Source organism: Telopea speciosissima, chromosome 1 (genome assembly GCF_018873765.1).
Source record: "Telopea speciosissima isolate NSW1024214 ecotype Mountain lineage chromosome 1, Tspe_v1, whole genome shotgun sequence".
NCBI classification, from domain to species: Eukaryota; Viridiplantae; Streptophyta; class Magnoliopsida; order Proteales; family Proteaceae; genus Telopea; species Telopea speciosissima.
In genome coordinates, this window is record NC_057916.1 from 18,497,213 (window position 1) to 18,519,605 (window position 22,393).

The following is a 22,393-nucleotide window of genomic DNA, read 5'->3' on the forward strand; positions in this document are numbered from 1 at the left end:
TCACATTGGAATTTTTTACCCAAAAAAAAAAAATATTCACATTGGAATTTTCTTATTACCCTAAAAAAAAAATTATCATTTCACATTTCTGGCCAGCAAAAAAAATAAAAATCCTACCATTTGACATTTTTCTATGACGGAATTGGTAATGGCCTTATACTTGTCTTATATTTACTCAAACCTCCTCATTTCAATCTTTTTTTTTTGAATTTCCCTAAAAATAATTTCCATATCTATTTCTCTGCTCTTAATTCAAAATCCCTGAATTACCCTTGTCCCCTCCCCTCCCCTCCCCTCCCCTCCCCTCCCCTCTTGCACTCTCTCTAACAGCCCACCTCATTGCCAAAGTGCATTTTCTTTTAACAGAGAGATAAAATACACTTCTAGGTTTCCCAACAAAGATCTCAATTATATCGAAGAAAGCAATCTGAACGGCATAACAATATCAGCATAGCATAGCAGCATCACCTAAGCTTTAGTTCAATAAAGCTTCAACACTACTTCTGCAGCAATCTAGGAGTGACAGATGACACCATAACCCTAAAATTACCTATAGAAATAGCAGTAGAAGTCAGAAAACGAAGTCACAACAATAAGAAGAAAAAAGATGAGAAGCAGAAATATGCAATCGGATGTCGTTCACTGTGGGAAGAAATAGAGGTGAAATTTTTTTTCTTCTGCGGAAGAAAAGAATAAATGTGGAGTAAGAGAGTTTGAATAATTAATTAATTATAAGCCAAGTATGGGGAAATGAGAGAAAATTTTATATTGATAATCACTATCATTGTATTATTAATTCAGAACATAATATGAATAAGGGATCAACCCTATCGGGTTATGTAACGTACGCTAGTGCCTCTTTGTGTCTATCTCTCTCCTCCCACAAGAGAGGACGGATATGTCATTTCATAAGAAGGGAGGAGAGAGATAGGATAAGGAGGCGCTAGTGTATGTTATGCAACCTGATAGCGTTCTTTCTCCTTATGAATAAATAAATATTCTTGTAAAATATATCTGCAATTTTTTTAAACCCAATTCTAAATTAATTAATTAGGGTGTATTCTATAAGTTTTTTTTTTTGTTTTATGTAGCATCCCTTTTATTATAATAATATCTAGGGTTTTCTTTATTCTTTGTTGTAAAACAATATTCTTTTTTCATTCATATTTTTAGAGATCAACATAGAAGACATGCATATGCATTTAAAATATAAAAATAAACATAGAAGACATGCACAACAACTGTAGTACTATTCAATTAATTAATTTGGATTCCATTTAAAAGTATATATTGGGTTCTATTCTATAATCTATAAAACTAGTTTCAAGTGCCTTGATTTCTCTTCGATTGTAATTAAAAAGGACTTGATGGAAAAAGGACTAAACTAGGGATTATAATTTTTTATAATCATAATTATGTAACTAAATTATCAACTATAACAATATAGTTTTCAAATACATCTTTAGTTTCTAATAATTTCATTTTCAGACCAAAGTAACTTGGTTGAAAAAATGAAGTTCAATTACTATATTTAACAAGATTTTGATTCAGTTATACAACCATTGTCAATAATATTTTTAAAGATTGCATTATTATTTCACTTTCCTTCATTTCACTTTACTTGCAATCACATGGAGCCCATGAAGAATGATGGCAAGGGAGGTAAAGAATGTCGAGGGAGGGGTACTTATATAAAACCATGGAATATTAAACTAAATGTATCATGTTACCACCTCTTCTTGCATAATACTGTCTCTAACCTTATTTGCTTTGTAAATATATTTCACTTTCGACCTAGTTTTCATTCAGCCACGATGAAGTATGATCATCATTGAATTTAGATGGGAATCTACAAACAATGAAGAACATTTCGGACCTTCAATGTAAAAGAGGAAGATACGTTATAATGATGGTCAATTCGTGGGAGAAGAGTACTCATGGTACTTTTTCTTTTTTGGTAAGAGTACTCATGGTACTGCAATACATGAAAATGTTCACCTAATTCCTTGTAACTTGTAATGTAAAGCTTCTCTTAAAAAAAAAAGGTAATGTAAAGCTTCATAAATTTACTAAATAGTTGATATTTAAAAGGAAAAAGAATAACATTGCATGGTCGTGTGGTCACTGCACCTAGACACAGGAGTGTATAAAATTACCATCCTAGACCATGAAATAAAAAGATTCCATCCATATTATATTGATATGCCCCTGTGTGTTTTCATTTCCCCCTCCCCCTGGCGAAATAAAAAATGCCATCCAAATTTGTAGGTATATTTGAGAAAGGTGGGAGTTTGGCTGAGTTATGTGTCTTTTCAAGAGGTGGAAACTTAAATAAAGACCAATATGTAAGCTAGTACTGCAGCCTTCATTATATTTAATATCTATTTATTTGTTAAAAAGGGCGTAACCAGTGCACGAGGCTCCTGCCACTGCGAGGTCTGGGACTCTGGGAGGATAATATTGATTGCAGCCTTTCCCCTACTTTCATAGAAAAACTGTTTCCAGACTCGAACCCGTGACCATTTAATCACTATGGAGCAACTTTTACACTTGCAGCAAGACCCGCTCTCTCATACCTATTTATTTATGGCATGGGGTTTTACGCTTTCTCAAAATTCTTCTTTTTCCCCAAAAAATGGTAGGACAGACTGAAAGATGCCTTAGACGACTTTGTTTTTTTGTATGTGTGTGTGAATAACATGCTTTTAGACTTGTTAAATGAATGGGAAACTGTTGGGCCCTTTACCAGTCAATCATGTGGGAGTATTTTTCCAAGTGTTCTGTCATTGCTTTGCATTAAAATTCAACTCTTACTTACATTCATACATATATTGCAAATTTTGACCCCACTAGAATAAACCACTAATCTTTATTCTATCTTTTTATCTATCTATTGTGGTGAGTTATTAATATCAAGTTTTCCAAATGTCCCAAAACATTTATTATAACATGTGGACAGATGATATGTTCATTTTGATTGCTAGATAGAGAAGACATGTCCTAGATTAGCCACATGTCCAATTTTAGAGTCTAACCCAATCAAATGCTCCTTTTTATATTGACACACATCTCGTGTATGTCCACACAAATGTATCAGTATTCTAGACATTACTCTGTACCCTCCCCACTTTGAGTTCCCCACTTTGAGTGGGAACATATAATTCAGATTAAAAAAATATAAAAAGTATGACTCAGATATGTCTTGTGATTTTCGAAAACATCACCTTCCATTGTTACATGGATAACTACTCATCTATTAATGACCCTCCATTAGGGGGGAAAGATTGCAGTTATCCAAAATACCCTTTCTTTGTTTTTAGCTTATATTCTAAGTTCAAGAGGAAATTGATATTGATTGCATGCTAGGTTCCATTGAATAGGATCATAAATAGAGACTACAACACATGGATCCCATCTACTCCCTTAGGATTGTGATTACATACTAATTCTATGCTAGGAATTAGTAAAAGTTGTATATCACATCTATTGGTCCATGATAGATCAAAACCATCCTTAGTAAAGGAGGAACCTCTATTATAAATCACTTGTATCATTCCCTTTTCTTTTTTTTTTTGATAAAGGTGATTTATTAACGAGGGAACAAAGTTCCAATCTAGTCAGCAAACAACAGCAAGGAAACGAAGGGGGGGGGGTGAGGAGAAAACCAAAATAAAGAGTGCTGTGAGTCTGCAGCCAACGTGGCAAAAAAATCTGCAACAGAATTGGCCTCCCTGTAAACATGTGAAAATATAACAGCGGCAAAGAAGGGGATGCAGCTAAAATAGTCAGACAAGATAGTCCTAATGCGCCATGGAACCGATCCAGCATCCACAGATCCTCCATTCAATAGAGTAATCAACAGAAGGTTATCACTTTCAATAATCATATTATGGATGTTGAGATCCAATGCGATCAATACAACTTTTCTTGCCGAAAGAGCTTCAGCCACAAGAGCAGAATTTCAACCAACTCCCTCCGAAAAGCCACATGAATGATGAGTTGCTATCACGACAAACCCCTCCAATGCCAGCAATTTCAGGATTCCCACGGCTCGCTCCATCCACTTGTACCATTCCCTTACATCAGCCCATAGAGAGGGTCATCTTGTGTTACAACAATTCAGCTCTGTGAATAATAAGTTTGACTGACCAAAAAAGAGGAGAAGCAACTTGGACCCACCCTGAGCCTGACAAGGCTTGGTCCCCAGATCAGTTGTGCTAGTTGGCACTTTCTAATTTTATTAGTTTATATTTGGTTTTCCAAATTTGGTTTATCATGAACTAACCTAGTCTCTTTAGTGACAATTCAATAAATTTGGAACTATCCACTCCAAAGCTTAAACCCCATTTTGATATTTTAACAAATATACTTAACCCACCTTAAAGAATTATTAAGGTATATTCCAAAATGTCTCCTTGGATAAAAGACACATCTTTATCTTAAGAAAAGAAAGAACCCACCCCCCCTCCCCCACCCAAGATGGGAATTTAACCAATTAACCCTCCTCCAAAATTCTCCAAATGACCCTACATAATGATAACAATAATAATAAGAAGAAGGTCCTACATAAGAGTGATTGTCTAATTATTGTGAGAAGATTTTTGTTTCATATAAATCCCCATTAATATTTTAAGGATTTAGGGAATACACAAACAAACCCTAAAAAAAGCCTTGTGTTTTACAACTATAACATGGCCTACCAAGGGACAAGTTTTGAGTGGGCATCTCACCCTTTTAGATGCAAAATGTTTATATAGGATATTTGTGGTTGTGGACCATTAGTGGGAAGGTATGGCATCTTTATTAATTGTGGTTGGCTTCATGAATACTAGTTTACTAATCAAAATGTTAATTTCTTAATTAGAGATTATAACATTTGATGGACATGAGGTTAGAAACATTGACTTGGTGGATTCCACCTTTCCCTATTTATGAGCAGGTCCCTAACCACATCTCAGCCGTTGGATTTCATTGGATTCGATTCTCGATCTTTTGACGGTCGATGAGATTTCGCCGGCAATGGAAACGACAAGTGGATAGAGGGAGGGGGGGGGGGGGGGGAGGGGGACATGAGGTGGTCTTGGTTAATGGCTAAGATTAAAACTTAGGGGAAAAAATGCTTGATTTAGGGCCTTCTTATAGTCTTTGACAATGATGGGTGAGGCCATCACGTCCTCTTTAATGCTTTAGGGTCTCATGAACACGTCAAAGGGGGAGCAATAATCAATCAAATGGTTGAAAGAGAACAAAATTTTGTTAATTTGGTGGGTGATGGTGTGAACAAGGCAAAAGGGGAATGATAGAGGAGGGGGAGGGATGGTAATGGCCGTATGGGTTGTTTGGAATTTGGACATGTGAATGTCTCTTGCCAGCATCTTTAGCTCTCTTGGACACCGTAAGCAGAACATCATAAGTTATGAACCCCAGAGACTCCTGCTTTTGCATAAGAATCTGAAATTATTATTGTTGAAGGACTGAGTTTCTCTTCACCTACTGCTGTGAAGAGATTTTTCATTTTTAGAGAATTATGACCCTTCATTGGATGAAGAGAAACTTTCTTCTTTGTTTAGTACTTTACAGTCTAATTGATTTGTTCGATAGAATAATCGTCCATTTACATCCTTATTCTCTCTTCCATAATGGAGGCAGATATGTCATTTAATAGGGAAGACGAGAGAGATAGACACAAGGAGGTGCTAGCGTATGCTATACTCCCAAAGAGAGAACATTATCTCATATATTTTGAAGGAGAAGGTTTTCCACCACCGTGGGTGAACGAAAAATACATCAATCTAGGGTTATAATTGCTCTGACCCTATATTGTACAAAGTCAATAATACCCTTCCACTGTTCCTTGATACCGTTTGACACCATCTGAACCCTGCCTTGATTGTGGGTGAAAGAAAATTGTCTCCTTTTTTTAATGGCTAACTAATTTATATTTAATTAAGGTTTTTTTTTTTGTTTTTTGTAAAAAAATATAAGAAATTACTTGAATGACATTTCCATGGGTGTATTGAAAACATGTAACCTTTTTTTGATTGTCTTTGCCTTGTTCTCAAAAGTTATTTAAGTAAGGGGTAAAAGAGTTTTCAAAATATTTTAAAAGTGTATTTACATAATGTCATTGTCAAAAGCTGTCATTGTCTTACATATTTTTTGAGTACACATGCGAACAGACAAAAAATTATCCTACTAGGAGAAGAAATGTGTTATACTAAGAGGATAATAAACAATAATGCTACAAAATATTTGCAATAAGAAAAGGTTTCTATAATGATATAACCCAACACAGAAGTCTTAACCTTTTTTTTAGTGTACACTTCAATATTATTTTAGGGAAAAAGTTTCAATGATACTACCTGACTATTTCCCTCTCATATAGGATTATTTAATATTTTTTCTTTCCTATTCTTACCATGTAGGTCCCATATGGATGATACTGTTCTCCACATTACCATTGGTGTGACGTGAAGATTCTTTCCCACATTGACGTCATAAGGAACCTTCTACCCTAATTCTCCCTCTCAATACTAAAAGTTTAACTTGTATTTTTTGACAAAGTTTTGTTTAACTTACGCGATTTCTAGAGGGTACATTTAGTTGCAAGGGGAATTAAAGGTTAGGGAACTGAAAAAAATTTAAACCTAAAAAAAGAAACTTTGGTATTCTACTTAACATAATCGTATGAACTACTTATATTTCTCATCATATTTAGTAATGATACTTTTTAGACGGAATTATTATTTTACTTTCAAGATTGCGAGTTGGATGCAAAGTAAGTGATATTTAATAGCCAAATATAGAATTGTTTGAAGTTAGTGATATAACCAGTGATGTAATAATTGCAAAAGTTTCTTTTTTTTAAGGTCTAAAAATTTCACTTCTCTTCTCTTTAATTTCGAACATAAATGCATATTATCCAGACAATTTGATTAGACAACGGGCTCATTTGATTAAAGCTCAACTATATCCATTAGGCCAGTTAATTAATGATTAGGCCCAGAGTCAGGAAACAGTGGGTTGGGCCCAAAAGCCCACTGCACTAACTTCGTTCTTTGACATGTCTGAAAACAAATAGAAAAAAAGAAACTGTGTGGCACCTACGCCCAGACACAGGAAGAGTGAAATGACCACTCCACTCTCGTTGAACTGAAAATTCCCATCCTTGTTGGATGCCATCGTGCATGCTCTCATTGGTCCCCTACTGATACATGGGCCACGCAACCTAGAAACAATCCCCCTCCCAAACAAATATTAGTGGTTAACAAACAAGGGTAAAGTAGGATTGCTGCAAAGAACCGGTAAAAGAGGTGGTAGGCTTATTCATTGTGAATCATGATAAGATGAAGCTCATAAAAGTCGTACAGCTCCATAGGACTTGTGAAGGAAAGTGATGCGTGAGCTGTGAGCAAGTGAATAAAAGCAATAAGAATGTAACTTGAAGTAGATTAAGGCTGTGTTTGGTATGCATTCTTATAATAGATTTTGAGTCTAAAGCGCATTCTGAAACCCAATTTTTCTCTATTATCTCGCTTCAAAATGCATTCCAAATCCAGAATCTATTTCGAAAATACATATCAAACTCAGACTAAACCTTCAAAGACCATGATAACCCCAAAAATATTTTTACATTAGGTATAGCCAAATGAAGGAGGCGTGATTTTTCCAATTTCTTTCTTCACGATTGAAAAAAATTGAAATTGAAATTAAAAACCACCTTGTCAATTGCCATAAGTAGGGGTGGGCATTGGGCGGGTTGCTGGGCTATGTGGGTTGCCCAACCTCAGCTCTAAGAAATCAAGCCTAGCCCAATCCTAGCCTGGCCCTGGGTTTAGTGGCGTTGAGCTTTAAGCCCTGCTGCTTAATCAAAGTTTGTTAGTTTAAGCCCACATCAGGCCTCAGGTTTTTGAGTTGGATTGGGTTCTGGCGGATTTCTCAAATTTATTGTAATGCACTCTAGCGTATGGCAATGAATAAGGTCCATTTACTTGATCCGAACAATTACATCCAACATGTAAACCCTAAAATGAAAATAATTCCATCATTTCCATACAAAATAATATATTCTATATCCATACTAATAAATTTATCAACTCTCCAGTCTTTACCGCACGTATGAATGTTAAGAGTAAAACTCATCCTTAAAAACTAGCTAGTGATGATAATGTGTTCAAGTCTTTGTTACGTCACATAAAGCTACTCACGTCTAACGTGGGATTGTTGCTTTCGTATGGAATCCCAGCAATCAAGACACCCCCTTTAGTCCCCCTCTCTCTTAGTGTAGATGGTTTACTTATAAACACCCCCCCCCAAAAAAAAAAAAAACACTAGAAAGAGAAACCTCGCCTGTCATTAGCACTCTTTCACATCGATTATCACTGATGATGAATTTTTTTGGAAAAGAATCATCTTTATAGATTATGTTGATCCATTTTATGCTTTGATTGAATCGTGGCAATGTCAAGGTGTGGATTCAGAGACATTATGGACCAAGATTCTCAAGCTACGTTCTTAGAGAGTTGATTTTTGTTATGAAGTTTTGATTGTGGCTTATGTGACAGTTTTTGTTTTACTTATATGGAAAAAGTGTTCTCCTTCTTACATTATTTTTTTTAAATCATTGTTTCTCTTTCCTTCAAACAACTAATATAATAAAGAATGTGAGGAGGCATATAGGGAATCGTTATCACCTACAATTCCTGCCCGCTCCAATTCCCTCCAATTCCTCACATAGGAGCGGAAATGACCACCGTACCCATTGCCTGAACACACTGCCCAAGGTGGGGTAGGGTGGTCATTTCTACTCCTATGTGAGGGATTGGAGAGGGCAGCGAATTGGAGGTGATTAAAATTCGCATAAAGGCTCAGAGAGCCTGTTCCTCACTTACATATTGGATGTACAGTGAAATCCCAAGCCTTAATAAATTTTAGGGGAAAAGAATGCTGCCAAGTTGTGTAGCGTACGTTTGCATGTCCTTATGTCTATCTCTTTCCTCGCATAGTAGAGGACAGATATGTCAATTCACAGGTGAGACAAGGAAATGCTAGCTTACACTACGCAACATTGTGGGAGGAGAAAGAGAGAGATAGGGGGGCAATAGCATATGCTAGTGCAGCTGGATAGGTAACTCAATCCCTGAATATTTCTTTATCTTACAAAATAAAAGGAAAAAAAAAAAATAGAGAAAAAACTTTAAATAAAGAAATAAAAAGCAAAGATGATCAGATCTATAACAATGTTTAGAGAAGCTTTTGGTGTCAATTGGAGTTGAATAAACACCAGCCCTTGAGGAACCACAACTCATTGAGCTCATCCATTTCTGCCTTACACTATAAAGGATTCAGTTATTTTGTTAAGAAAAACACTTTTAGGTTTATGAGCATCCAAACATTATCCTAAGACTGAAAAAAAAATGTAGTGAAAATCTAAAGAGCTGTAGTAAATTGCAAAGGAGGCTGTCTAAGGTTGCATTCGCTAACATCCTCAGAAAGTGATTTTATCGATTTCTTACTCTCACGGAGTAGATTGTGAGAATAACGTTTGACATGCTGGTTTGTTTTTTAGGCTCTCAGAGAGCAGCAGTTTCCTTTTAGTGATTGATTTATGTTTATTTCTCTCATCAAATTCAAAAAAAATTGAATACTTTCTCTTCTTTTTTTATCCATTTCATGTCAACCAAAATATAGCAGAGAAAAAAAATTATGTTTTTACAATGCATGAGTACTTCTGTATAAACCACTCATGGATAATTTATTTTCAGTGTTTGCAACAGAAGCTCCAGTTCTGTCCTCTGAAATCTGTTATGCTCAAGTGATTCCGTTGAAGAGCCTGCCAAACACAGCCTTAAAGTTGGAAAGAGTGGAAGTCTTAAACAGTATTTGGTAACAATTCTGTGCTCCAAAAATTTTTAGAATGTAAAATCAACCTAGAATGCATTACCAAACACTGCCTAAAATTTCCTGGTCAATTGATGAGATCTTGAAATCTAAACATTTTTCTCAGATCTCAATGAACCAAGGGCCACCCATAGACTACACGCAGAATGACAGAAAATGACATTTATTAATGGATATCACACAAATAAGAAACAAGAAGTTGAAATTTCGAAGAAACAAAGAAGAAGAAGAAGAGACTATTGGAAGAATAAGACAGTTATCTTGTTGGGGACTCGGCTCCTGTCCAGCATCCTGCCTAGACAGCACGTGCAGTGTCGGACACAATGAGACGTGAAAAGATCACCTCACTCCTGCTCGGGCAAGGTACTCTGGCAGGGATGAAACGATCTTTTCACACCTCACTGTGTCCGGCGCTGCACATGCAGCCCGGGCAGGGTACTGGACAGAATCCCTTTTCTGTTGGGTTCTGATTGGAAAATCTCTACTGTCTCTGAGAAGGGCTCCTCCAGAAACCAGCACTGTAGAAGCGGTCCCACATCTCCTTCTCCAATTCCATAACCTTCTTCTCCGTCTGATCGTCCTGTTCAGGCTTATCCGATGGAGACGAATTGATTGATACCGGGTGTACCTGAGTCTTCGTCTCGCTGCATTCGCAATTGCACTTACGCCTCTGTGGAAGGAGACCGTTGTTGAAGCTCTTCGAATTCTTGTTCTTCAACGCTTTCTTGCAGAGTCCCGCAGGTAACTTGTACACGGCGAGGACCAGAAGGTTCACAAGCCCACAGGGGCAGCAGCAGCATACGGCGGCGCACTCTGCGGCGGTCCCTCCGGCGACTTCCGCGAACGTCAACTTCTTTTTTTTCGTCGACTGCTGGTTCGCCAACAGTGGTTGGTTTCGTTGGTTCAGGGAATGGTGGCGTATCACGATATCCCGAGTCATGATGGCTTCAAAAAAACAAATGTGAGAAGATTCAAATTCTTCTTTGATAAAGATTTAAAGATTACAGACTCTTAAGAAGGACTCGAATCTTGGAGTTTTTTTTTTTTTTCCTAGTGAGAACTTCGATGAGCAATTGATTAAGAAAGAACAGCAGAATCAACCATCGGAATTACTTCCTCCGATGGTCGATCGATCGAGCGAGTGGATGATTTCCCAATACCGAAGCAGAGTGAGAGATAAATCGAAGGAATAGGTTGAGGGGTTTTATTAATAATCTTCTTCCTAATCCTTAAGCGGAGGGATTAAGAGGAACAGCAAATGTCAGAGAAGAGCGGTGTCCAATAATGGAAGAAAAAGTGTTTCATATTAGCTGCGTTCTTCCCCGTGATTGACACCCATCCACCCAGTCGCAACAGAGGACACCGCAGTCTGTCTCTTCCTTCCTCTCTCATAAACCCCTCTCCCACCCGAAACCGCCGGATTCCGTCGCTTCCTCCGCCGTGAAACGCTCTATTGGAACGGTGATGATTTATCCACTCGTAATTTCGTTGCCTTTCAATCCCAACAGCCAAACGCAGATAAGCGGTATGGAACTGACGAGACAGAGAGGCAGGGAGAGAGATACAGAAAAACTGAAACGGACTCTGAGTACTAATAATACTGGTTGGATTTCCCGCTATAGCACGGAATTGGAGATGTGTATCCATATATTTTTCAACCAAAAAAAAATCCATATATTTTAATAAAATAATAAATGGGGGATAATAAAATTCAAAAAAAAAAACTAATTCTCTTCTTCCTGAATTATTTATGGCAGTTTGAATTTTTTTTTTTGGAATTGAGAGTTTTTTATATATATTTTTATATATAATTTACTTTTTAAAGAGTGAGTCAGCGAGAGAGCTCACTGGAGAAATGGACCCGTTTTAACCGTTAGATTGGGACCGCGGAACTTCACTTCGAATCATCAAATTACAATTGCGGGTATTAGATTCCTATCTGACGTCAGTCAAAGTAAACCTAGATAAGAGCCCAAGTCCCTTAGGTTTTTTTTTTTTTTTTGGGGTTGGGGGCGCTATTTAATCATCCTTTATGAAATTGTAAACGGAGGAGTAGTAGGTGAGAAGATATTTATTCCTTATTTTTATTTATTTAATTTTTCATCCACATAAGAAAAAAAGAATTCATGTGAAAGGAAATTGTACTCCGACTGTTTGGGGACGGAAAGAGGCTGAGCTGGCTAGAGACACTTGGTCCATGTTGAGGGCAACAGTTAGTGAATATTGATTCATGAGAGAGAGCTCTACGATATCTATCGTCATATTATTATTATTATTTTTTTGGTAAACAGATTTTCATTGAGTAACTTTTCATCAAGTAACAGGTCAAGAGGAGGTCGAGGCATCCTGGTTACATAGATCCAGAAGCCAAAGAGAGGAAAGTGGCCAAGATGTTTTACTTGCCAAAAACACAGTCTTCCGAGCTAGAGTGTGAGCAACAACATTTGTTATCCTATGAATAAAAGAAAAGAACAGTCCAAAAAACTAAAAAATAAGTAATGAATGCCCGCAACCAAGCTTGAAATGGTTGTAGGAGGCTGAGAGACTTCGTCATACTATTATTAACTGGAGCTTTAACTGAAGTACGAAGCAGAGGACGAGTAAAAGAAGCAAAATACATATTGCCCTATGCCCCTGTCTCTCTGTAGATGGTTACGATACCCAATACAAAGGAATAATTGGTTTGGATCCTATGTTCGCTTTCCTATACCATAAATTTCTTAAAATTTACGAGGACAAATAGAAAGCTACCTGGTCGTGTGCCTTGTGTGACTCCCACGCCTAGACACACAAGGTGCCTTGACCGTATGAGATTTCTGCCTTTGTATGGGGGCAAGACAGTCATTTCTAGGCAGTTAAGGTGTCTTGTGTGTGTAGGCATGGGACCCACACAAGGTACATGACTATCACCCATGCATATAGCAGGGGTTGAAATGAGAAATGACCACGGACTGCCCCACCCCATGAAAGGCAGAAAAAAAAAAATAAAAAAAAATCAAAACGCAACATGAAATATCAATGTTTTTTACTCCAAAAAAAATGTGAAATGTCAATGTTTATCCTCATTGAAAAAAAACTGTGTAATACTCAAAAGAAAAAATACAAAGTTACAAATTATTTGGCACCTTGAATATTGAAAGGTGTAACTAATAAATCCCTTACAAACAAGTATCAAATAAGTTTGAAAGTTGAACACAAAGTAAATGTAAAATAACGTCAAATTTAGTTGTTTTTAATTAATTTTCTTATTTAAGTAGATGTAAACAATTTCTTAATATTTTGTCATTGGCCATGTGTGAAAACGATACCCACAGATTGTCTCTACCTACAATGGAGTAAAAGATAAAACCAGACCAATTGGGCCAATCTAAGTTGATAAGAACAAATCGAAATTGATCAACCAAACTCATTATCAGTTTGGTATTAGTTTTGGTTTTCAGAAACTATCACAAGATCAAAATTGAGTAAACCGACTGATAAGACAGAGCAAAACCAATCATTTGAATTGAAACTAGAAAAAAAAAAAACACAAGACAAAATTCAAATATGTTTTTTCTTTTATTTTTCTTTGGGAAAATGTACTTTGAGCTGTCAGACAAGGTACGATAGCATCTCTATGTCTATCTTTCTCTTCCTCACATGAAAATAAACCTCGCTAGCCTCCAGTGTTTGATTGATACTATTTTTCTGCACCTCATTTGTATGTTCGTACTACTTGCTCCAAGAGCCTTCTCCATTTTTTTTCTTTACATATGAAAATTAAACCAATAATAGTTCGTAAGGTACCATTAAAAGAATCACTAACGGATCGAAATAGGGGGACTAATATCTATTGGTTTTTGTAGATCGGAGACCTTTTTGATTTGGTTTCAAGCTTTGGGCCAATATATACAATAAAAAATAAATAAATAAATAAATAAACTGATTGAAATCATACTAGACTGACCATTTGACACCTCTATACTACATGTAAGTTCTTTCACCAAGTTTTTTGTTTTCCTCTCCTCCCGAACATTATGGGGTTCTTATTGACAAATTCTTATGGGGTGCTATCATTGATTTGGTACAAAGATTCCTTCTAAGCTGGTAGTTTGAGGAACGTATCTCCTAAAACATTTAAAAAAAAAAAAGAAGGAGAAAGTTCTTTGTCTGAGAGTGTGGCCTATGCTTGCACTCTCATGAATCTATCTCTCTCCTCCCCATTTGAAAAGATACATCTGCCCCTTTGTTTTGAGGAGAAGAGAGACAGACAAATGGGCGTGCTGGCGTAGGCCACACTCCCGGGCAAAGAAAAAAGTGCACAAGTCAATATTTAGAAAAGAGAGAAAGTTCTCTGTCCAGGAGTGTCGCCTACGCCAGCACTCCCATGAGTCTATTTTCCTCCTCCCCATATGAAAAGACACATTTGCCCCTTTGTTTTGAGAAGGAGAGAAATTGACTCATGGGAATGCTGGTGTAGACCACACTTCAGGACAGAAAACTACTTCCCTAGAAATTATAAATATGAGAATGATGCAAGGTACACTAGAAAATATATCATGAGTTTTTTTTATTTATAATTTTGGTAAACAAAAGATACATCATGAGTGTGACACGTGGTTTATCCAAATATTGAATTTACCATGTCACCCATCCATGGGGCACATATTACGTACCCCATAGAAACCTTTGCCTTGTATTAAAAGTGAAGCTTTCTTATAAAAAAAAAAAAACAAAACAAAACAGTGAAGGTTTCTCGTGTTTGGTGGGTCACGCCACCCACCTGCTTGCTTTCTCACACTTGATGTACTTCTGCGGGTCCATCTTAATTAACCATTTCTCCTTAATTTGTTGATGTGCCGTACACTTCAGCCCCCTAATCCTTAATTAGTTGACATGAATGGAAGGGAAAGCAAGCATTCTGAATTACATATTAAAAGAGAGAGAAAGAGATTAGAGGCAAATCAAAACTAGTAACACTCAATAATCGATCTTAAGGCAAAAATCAGAAGCATACACGATTTTAATCTGCCCCTCTCACATAATAAACAGTGGAGTTCACATAGAAGAACAAGATATATATTGGAGAACAGTAGTCCTAGAAGATTTATCCAACCTAAATGTGATAGAAATTTGATAGATAGGAAGAATACTAATTTTCCCATAGAAGAATGAGAAGAACAATAATTTAGTGTAGATTGAATTGAAAATTGGTGTACGTACATCATTTAATCCAAAATCTAAACCTACATCGATCTTCAAAGAATATAAGGTGGGAAGATTGGTTCCTTCTCATGGATGGTAGGAGCATTAATTTCCCTCATGTGGATAGATGATATGGCTATTTTGATAGTTAGATAGAGAATTCATTATATTAGCCGCATGTCAAATTTTAGAACTAATTTTGACCATATTTTTGTTAGGGGAAGAGTTCTAACTTTTGGGGGGGGGGGGGGTGTGGCCTCTGTACACACGGGGGCCAGTGGAAGTGCATAGGAAAACATCAAGAGGGTAGGCATTTTCGCCATTCATAGGGAGTGGGGTGGTCATTTCACCCCCTCTATGTATAGCGTAGGGCCACACTCCCTCAAGAATCAATTTCCTCTTTGTAGTTTTTCTTCTCTTGATAGGTGTGAAAATACAAGAGAATAAATTACAATATTTGATGAGTCATACTTACTAACATGTACCTTAAATATTTCCACTTCAGTTTAGACCATAACGTATCATTTGAACCATTAGAATGGGCAAATCAACCATTTATATGGTAGAAAAATATCAACCATTGACAATTTCTATGCACAAAAATGGTTAAATTATAGTATTCTTGTATTGGATAGAGCCTATTGGAGGGTAATGATCCATGTAACAGACCCCATTTAGTTGATATTCTTCAGACTTAATGGGCTCTGCCCTGTTCTTCTTATTTTCATCTTACAACTTTCTTTTATTTGTCATTCTTCATTTTTGTATTTCTCAGTTCATCCCCATCCCTCTTTTATCGTCTCTTCATTCCCTTTTTGGTTTATAACTCGATTTTTTCCTATTTTATTTTGTTTGGATCCACCTTACCGATCTCCATTAAATTGGAATAGATCCAAGTTTATTGTTGTTGTTAGAATATTCTTGTATCGAGCATCTTTAATCATTTGACTTATATATTAATGAAAGTAAGTCACACGAAAGCATATAGGCAAAACTCAAAGATAGCTTTACCCAAAAAAAAAAACCCAGAAAATAAGGATAAGAGATTTGGATTAATATAATTTAATTGAATATTTTTGATTACCTATCAAAAACAATAGATATTTTTGTAATGGGCTTCTTGGTTGCTTGAAAAGCTAGTCCATCTTCAATGGTTCATTATTTGTCTTGGAACTCCCATGGTTTTCTAAATCCTTGGAAGAAGTAGGTCAAACTTGATGATGATCTATCATCATTGAGAGCTTAATCGGCCAATTGATGTGATCTATCACAATATTTCATCATCATTATACAAATTAGAATACTAAAGTGGCCCTTCATTAAGATAGCTCTTAGATATAAAGGTATAATTAGACTTAGAGATCTTGATCTTTACCAATAATTAAAAAAAAGAGTAGAGATCTTGATGTGACCCCTATGGTCCTATATAGAGTATGATAGTGGAAATAGATTCTTGTTGCCGATTCAATGGCATAAAGATCCAAATTAATTAGAAAAAGGTTAGGCACACCGTCAGTGTATATTAATATCTATGTAACCTTTTAAAGGGTGAGATCTTTTTTAGGGAAGCAGTTTTCTATACGGGAGTGTGGCCTACGCCAGCACTCCTATGTGTCTATCTCTCTCCTCTTTAAAACAAGGGGATAGATGTGTCTTTTCACATGGGGAGGAGAGAGATAGACTCATGGGAGTACTGGCGTAGGCCACACTCCCGAACAAAGAACTTTTTCCTTCTTTTTTATTTGTTTGGGAGAAAGATTTTCACGATAACAATGCCAGTGTGTAGTTTTCCTTTCACATTAATTGTCTCTTACTTGTTCTGAAAATATGTGTTCCATGTGAATGATATTTTTTTCAAAACACCCATTGGTGTGTGTGTGTAGATTCCTCATCATATTGATAACGTGGGGAACCTTCTTCCTTTTTTTTTTTTTTTTGGAAAGAGGTCTCTGTCTAGGAGTGTGGCCTACACCAGTGCTCCCATGAGTTTATCTCTCTTCCCATATGAAAAAACACCTCTGCCATCTTGTTTTGAGGAGGAGAGAGATAGACATATGGGAGTGCTGGCGTAGACCACACTCCTAGATAGAAAATAATTTGTTTTTTTTTTTTTCATTAGAAATTCTCTATGTAGAGTAGAGAATTATCTACTCCATAAATTTAATTATGCCATATAGAATATTGTTGTGGCAATTTTGACAGTTGAATACTTAGAATATCCTTTGGATTGGCTAGATTTCAAAAGATCTTTGTTTGAGAGTGTGGTTTACGCCAGCAGTCCCCTAAGTCTCTCTTTCTTTTCTATATGAAAAGACACATCTGCCCTCTTATTTTGAGGAGGAGAGAGATAGACACATGGGATTGCTGACGTAAGCAACACTCCCGGACAAAAAACTAATTCCCATTATTTAAAAGTAAAAAAAATCACAACTATGGATAAGGGCAAATCTTACACCTAATCAAAGAAAAACATATAGCACATAAAAAAATATGGCACAAGACACAATTCTTAAAAGAATTACAAAAAAACAAGTAAACTTATCATTGCATTTCCACCTCATTAAAAAACAAAGGATTCTGCTAGCGTGAACCAACTGTGGCGTGAAATTTTTCATAAACCACTCACAAAGGTCTCACAAAGGTTAGATATATACAACCAAAAAAAGAAAAAAAGAAAGAAGGTGCATCAGGTTGCAGTCCTTTTCATTCATTCAAGAGAAATTGAGAGTACGGTTTGGGATCAGCCGACTCTGATACCAATAGCTGAGGTACTTGATCGATACACCAAAAGCTTCAGAGTTGATGGAACGAGTTAAATCAAGCCCTTTAAACCAATCTTATACTAGGCTAGCCCAATCGAACACCCACACACTAAAATGGACCCCATTAGGCATATAACAAACATGGTATGGAATCTTGAAAATACCCTTAGTGCGAAGGTTTGGTATCAATATCTTTGAGGGCAAATGCGTCCAATACACCAATACTAGAAAATGGGAGAAAAAAAAAAGCCACAAACAAACTGAAAAATGGATTCTGCTCTACTAATTACTAGGGTTTGCCAAAAAGCCCAAAACATAGGAAGGTGTCAAAATGTCTGATCCATCGATCGATCACACCTCAAATTTTAGATCAGAACTGGGCTCATCTGACTCAACTTACTGGCTCAATCCATATTAATGTACTGGGCCTGGAATTTACTGAAACAGAGTCCATGGGCTCAAATTTTACTAAAAAAAATGTCCATGTGGTGGTGTGAGTTCAGCCACTACATTGTGTACCCCAATTGCCCACAAAAACAAACAATCCATCTTCCGTTCTCATCTCTGATTGCCCTTTCTATTGCATCCTCTCCTGGGTTTTCTTTGGAATCTCATGTTAAGCTTGATATCCATCTGATTGGTGGGGTGGTGTTGGGGGGGACCTATATTTGATAAATTCAGATTCGGGAATTATTTGAAAGGCTTAAAATTCAAAATAACTTGTTTTGCTAATTTAAGAATTCGAAAAAAATCTGGTTGGATTCGGATTAATCTGAAAATTATTCACTTATCTATAACAAATTCGCGAACAAATTGAGTGTGTACTAGATTGGGATGGGTACCATATAATTTGATCTTCCAATTCTATAATTCTAGATATTGGTAGAGTTTCAAAATGAGTTCAAAGTGACAACAAATTACATAAAATACGAATTAAGTTGTCATTAAAATCTATGCATTTTGTATCTTATGAAACTTCAACCTCATAAATTGGAGGAATTAAGTTATCATGGTGTCTTGAGCATGGTTCAAGGAATTGAGATTAGATCGGTCGAATTGGTTGAGACTGATCATAATTCGAGATGATTCAAATTTGGTATTTTTCATGATTTTTCTATTTTTTTGGGGATTCTAACCGATTCCTAATCGATTCTGAATGGATTGGAATTGGAATTGATAGGAACTATTTCTATCCAAGAAATTATTAGCTGCGGAAGCCATAGTTGAAGAAGAGGGTGACAAATAACTTAGTCTGTATTTGGTACGGATTATGGGTCGATTTCGCATTCTTAGACGTTTTTATAATCTGAGAATGTGAAATCGACCCAGAATACATACCAAACACAGCCTTAATTTCATCTGGACCAATCTCTAATACCACTCTTCTTTTCTTTCATTGTGGTCCTATCTCTTTCTTTCATGTGAAGCAGCTACCTTTGAGGAGTGCGACCAAATTAGATATAGGACAGAAGAAAGGACTCACAGGGTATTCATGCATGCGTGCATGCGTGATGTTCACAAGAATGCGTGTTTCATTTTATAGGGCACGTTTAAATAGCAAGCAAATGAAAACAACCATAAGCAATTATATGGACATGTCTCTCTCTCTCTCTCTCTCTCTCTCTCTTTTCCTTCCCACATTGACTGTTATGCAAAATTGGGCAGAATTCCACAAAGCGATCCCTCCAGGCTCCAAGTGTTGTGAGCTGTGATTGTGCCTACTACACTTCGTCAGTCAAGACTTTCATACTTAGGTGGGTAGGTATTTATTGACTTATGTATTTAGCAGGCCAAACATGAGTACAGCTCAGGTTCTTGTACGAGAGTTGAGCCCCACAGATGGAATCCAAGAGAGGTGGGTCTCATTCTTAGAATCCATTTATGCGGCTCAAGCCAGCCTCGCCAAACATGGCTTTATGAGTTGAGTAGAATACCCAACAATCAAATCAACTCATAGAAACTCAGATATCTACCATTAACTACCAACCAACGTACGCACTTGACTCTGATATCATGTTAAATAAAGTAAGATAGCTCACCAAAATACCACTCATCCAAGGTCCCGTCAGATAACCGATGTGGAACTATACTTCTATAACTCCCAACATCTCAACGAGTTGAGATTAAGAATTGCCAAACCAAACCCACAATAAACATGTTTGCTGCTGAATTTTTATCCTCTCCTGTTACTGCGCGGTGCAGTACTGCATTGTGCGGCGCTACAGAGACCATGTGGCACAGTGGGTCCCACATGGTGCACATGGCCTCTGCAACTGCCCGTGCAGTAGTGGGAGAGGATAACGATTCGTCTGCTGCTATGATTAGGACATGTAAATTGCTAAGAAGACGAAGGCTTGCAGTAGTTAATTTGCAGACCAACCAAACTGCTACAAAACATTGATTATTTTGCAAAATTCTGTGTTGTACTTTTTCTTTATAGTAGTTGCAGGTGAACCAGACAGAACTTCAATATCTTTCTGCATGATTTTGATCTTTAAACACATGCAAGTAAGAATCTGTCCTAATTCAAAATACATGAAAAATGGATAGGAATGAAGTTGGCTGGTCCAATTTCTGGTTAATAATGAATCACTCACTGTGATATGAACATAATAAATAATGCTCATCTAGTCCTGTGAACTGAAAGGATGTAAAATCATTATCACTTTCCAAACTCTCCAATTTTAAGGTAACACTGCTCAGAATTCCATAAATTAGAGATTGATGCTTTATTACTTCTCAGGTTCAATGTTCTTTGCTTTTGTTAGAGAACAGAAAAAAGGCAGAAAAACAAGAGAAAAAAAGAAAAGAAAGAAAGTGATAAGAAACTCAAAAGAAAAACATTAATAAGTAAAAGAAAGCCCATGAATTTGTTCCATTACAGCTCATAAAATGAAAGGACAAAGCATAATAACAAAAATTTTCTTACAAATTACAGTTCTATTGGGAAGTTTTTGTTGAATTGTAAAACTTGATAGTTCATATACCCCCCCAAAAAGAAATTTTGATGGGTATTAACAATTGTAAACAGAGCAACCTTTGAGTGCTTTATACTCTATAACCCCTTTATAAAGAGCAAGCCTATTAAGTGGCATATCCTCCTCTATCATCATATCATCTGTATTGTTCTTATGAATTGATGATGATGATGATGAAGCATTATTATTATTATTCTCAGCTGTTCCAAGAATCTTGTTCATCTTTGATACCATTGCTCTTATATGATTCTCTCTGTACTCTTTGTTGTTTGATGATGGCTCAACCACATCGTCTGCGAATCGAACCCTTTTCTTCTGTCTTTGACATTTTACTGTACCTATATTAATCAAACACAGAATTAAAATTAAACCATAAAAGAGAATCACTTTTAGGGGAGCCCAGGTTCTCTAAAATAACACATCAAACAGAATTCTTTTAGAATATAATCAAGAATAGTTATTAATTGATACTGTTGTACAGAATTAACAAACTCATACTATTTCGAGAATTACTGGTTCATTGACCAGAAAATATATACATTAGATCAAAAGAGGAAAAGAAAATTCTTTATTAGGATAATTTAAAAAAATAAAAATAAAAAATCAAGAACATAAAAAGAAGGTAAATCCAAGGGATTATACACAATTCTAATTTGAACCTTTCTTCTAAGAATTTCAAAGGAAAACAAAACTGAGATTTAAGAAGAAGTCTAAAACAAGAAACCAAAAGAAAAAGAAAATGCAAACCACATGAATGAAGAAGGAGAAGAAGAAGAAAATCATACCGGCAAACTCAAGTTCAACCTTCTTCATAAATTGAGAGAGGAGACGTTTATGAACTTGAAGAGTCAAGAGAGCTATGCTCCCTGAGACTGCGAAAACCGCCATGAATCCGACTCCTGTAGAGCTTCCCATCTCTGTCTCTGTTTTCTTCTTTTGTTGTCTCTGTGAGGAATGGGATTTCTTTCTCTTTTTCTTCTTCTTCTTCTTCAAGTCGAAACTGATCAGGCCTCAGACATCGGAGAATCCCTCTTTTAAACAAAGGATTATGAAAGTAGAAGCAAAGCAAAACATCTTAGAGACAAATCAGGAAAGAACACAGAATCAGAGTTAGAGAAGGAGAGGGAGAAGGAGAAGAAACAAAAGAAATGAAAAAAGGGCAAGGTGGATTTGTAGAAGGAAAAGGAAGAAGAAGAAGAGGAGAAAGGCTTTGGATTTCAACCCCAAAATCCAAATTCACGTACGCCATTGACTTCCTTGGGACTCAAATCAAGATTTTTAAAAAAAATCCAACAAACCTCTCTAAACTTAAACTCCTTCTCCTCACCTAAAACCAACAACCTTTTTAATTCACCAAAACCCCAACGGAAAACTATCTTCTCCTTCCTCCTTTTTTTAAAAACTGACTGACCTGATTTTACTTTTCTATCCTTGGGGTTCCAGAGATTTGACTGACTTGATTTTACTTTTGTACCCTTGGGGTTCCCATAAAATTATTAAAATCTATTCTCCCAGAATTTCTCAAGTTTGACTGAGGCAACATGTTTCTTGCATTATGAGTTGGTTGGT

The 22,393-nt window shown here is 36.4% G+C and overlaps 3 protein-coding genes across 3 annotated transcripts in view; all 3 read right to left on the minus strand.

Moving 5' to 3' along the window:
• Positions 1-5,754, minus strand: part of LOC122662986 (fasciclin-like arabinogalactan protein 17) — a 34,283-nt gene extending 28,529 nt beyond the window's left edge. Inside the window, exon 1 of the mRNA XM_043858693.1 lies at positions 5,742-5,754. The gene's annotated coding sequence lies outside the window, so the exon portion shown is untranslated. The remainder of the gene's footprint in view (positions 1-5,741) is intronic.
• Positions 5,755-10,381: 4,627 nt separating this feature from the next.
• LOC122665450 lies at positions 10,382-10,840 on the minus strand. Its single transcript, XM_043861622.1, has one exon. The coding sequence runs from the start codon at positions 10,838-10,840 to the stop codon at positions 10,382-10,384; it is 459 nt and encodes a 152-aa protein (XP_043717557.1).
• Positions 10,841-20,860: 10,020 nt separating this feature from the next.
• Positions 20,861-21,794, minus strand: LOC122648679. The gene is made up of 3 exons (XM_043841899.1): positions 21,610-21,794; positions 21,041-21,162; positions 20,861-20,910 (listed from the first exon to the last, which is right to left on the minus strand). Exons 1-3 carry the CDS (start codon positions 21,737-21,739, stop codon positions 20,902-20,904), a joined length of 261 nt encoding a protein of 86 aa, XP_043697834.1. The 5' UTR covers positions 21,740-21,794; the 3' UTR covers positions 20,861-20,901.
• Positions 21,795-22,393: the final 599 nt, after the last annotated feature.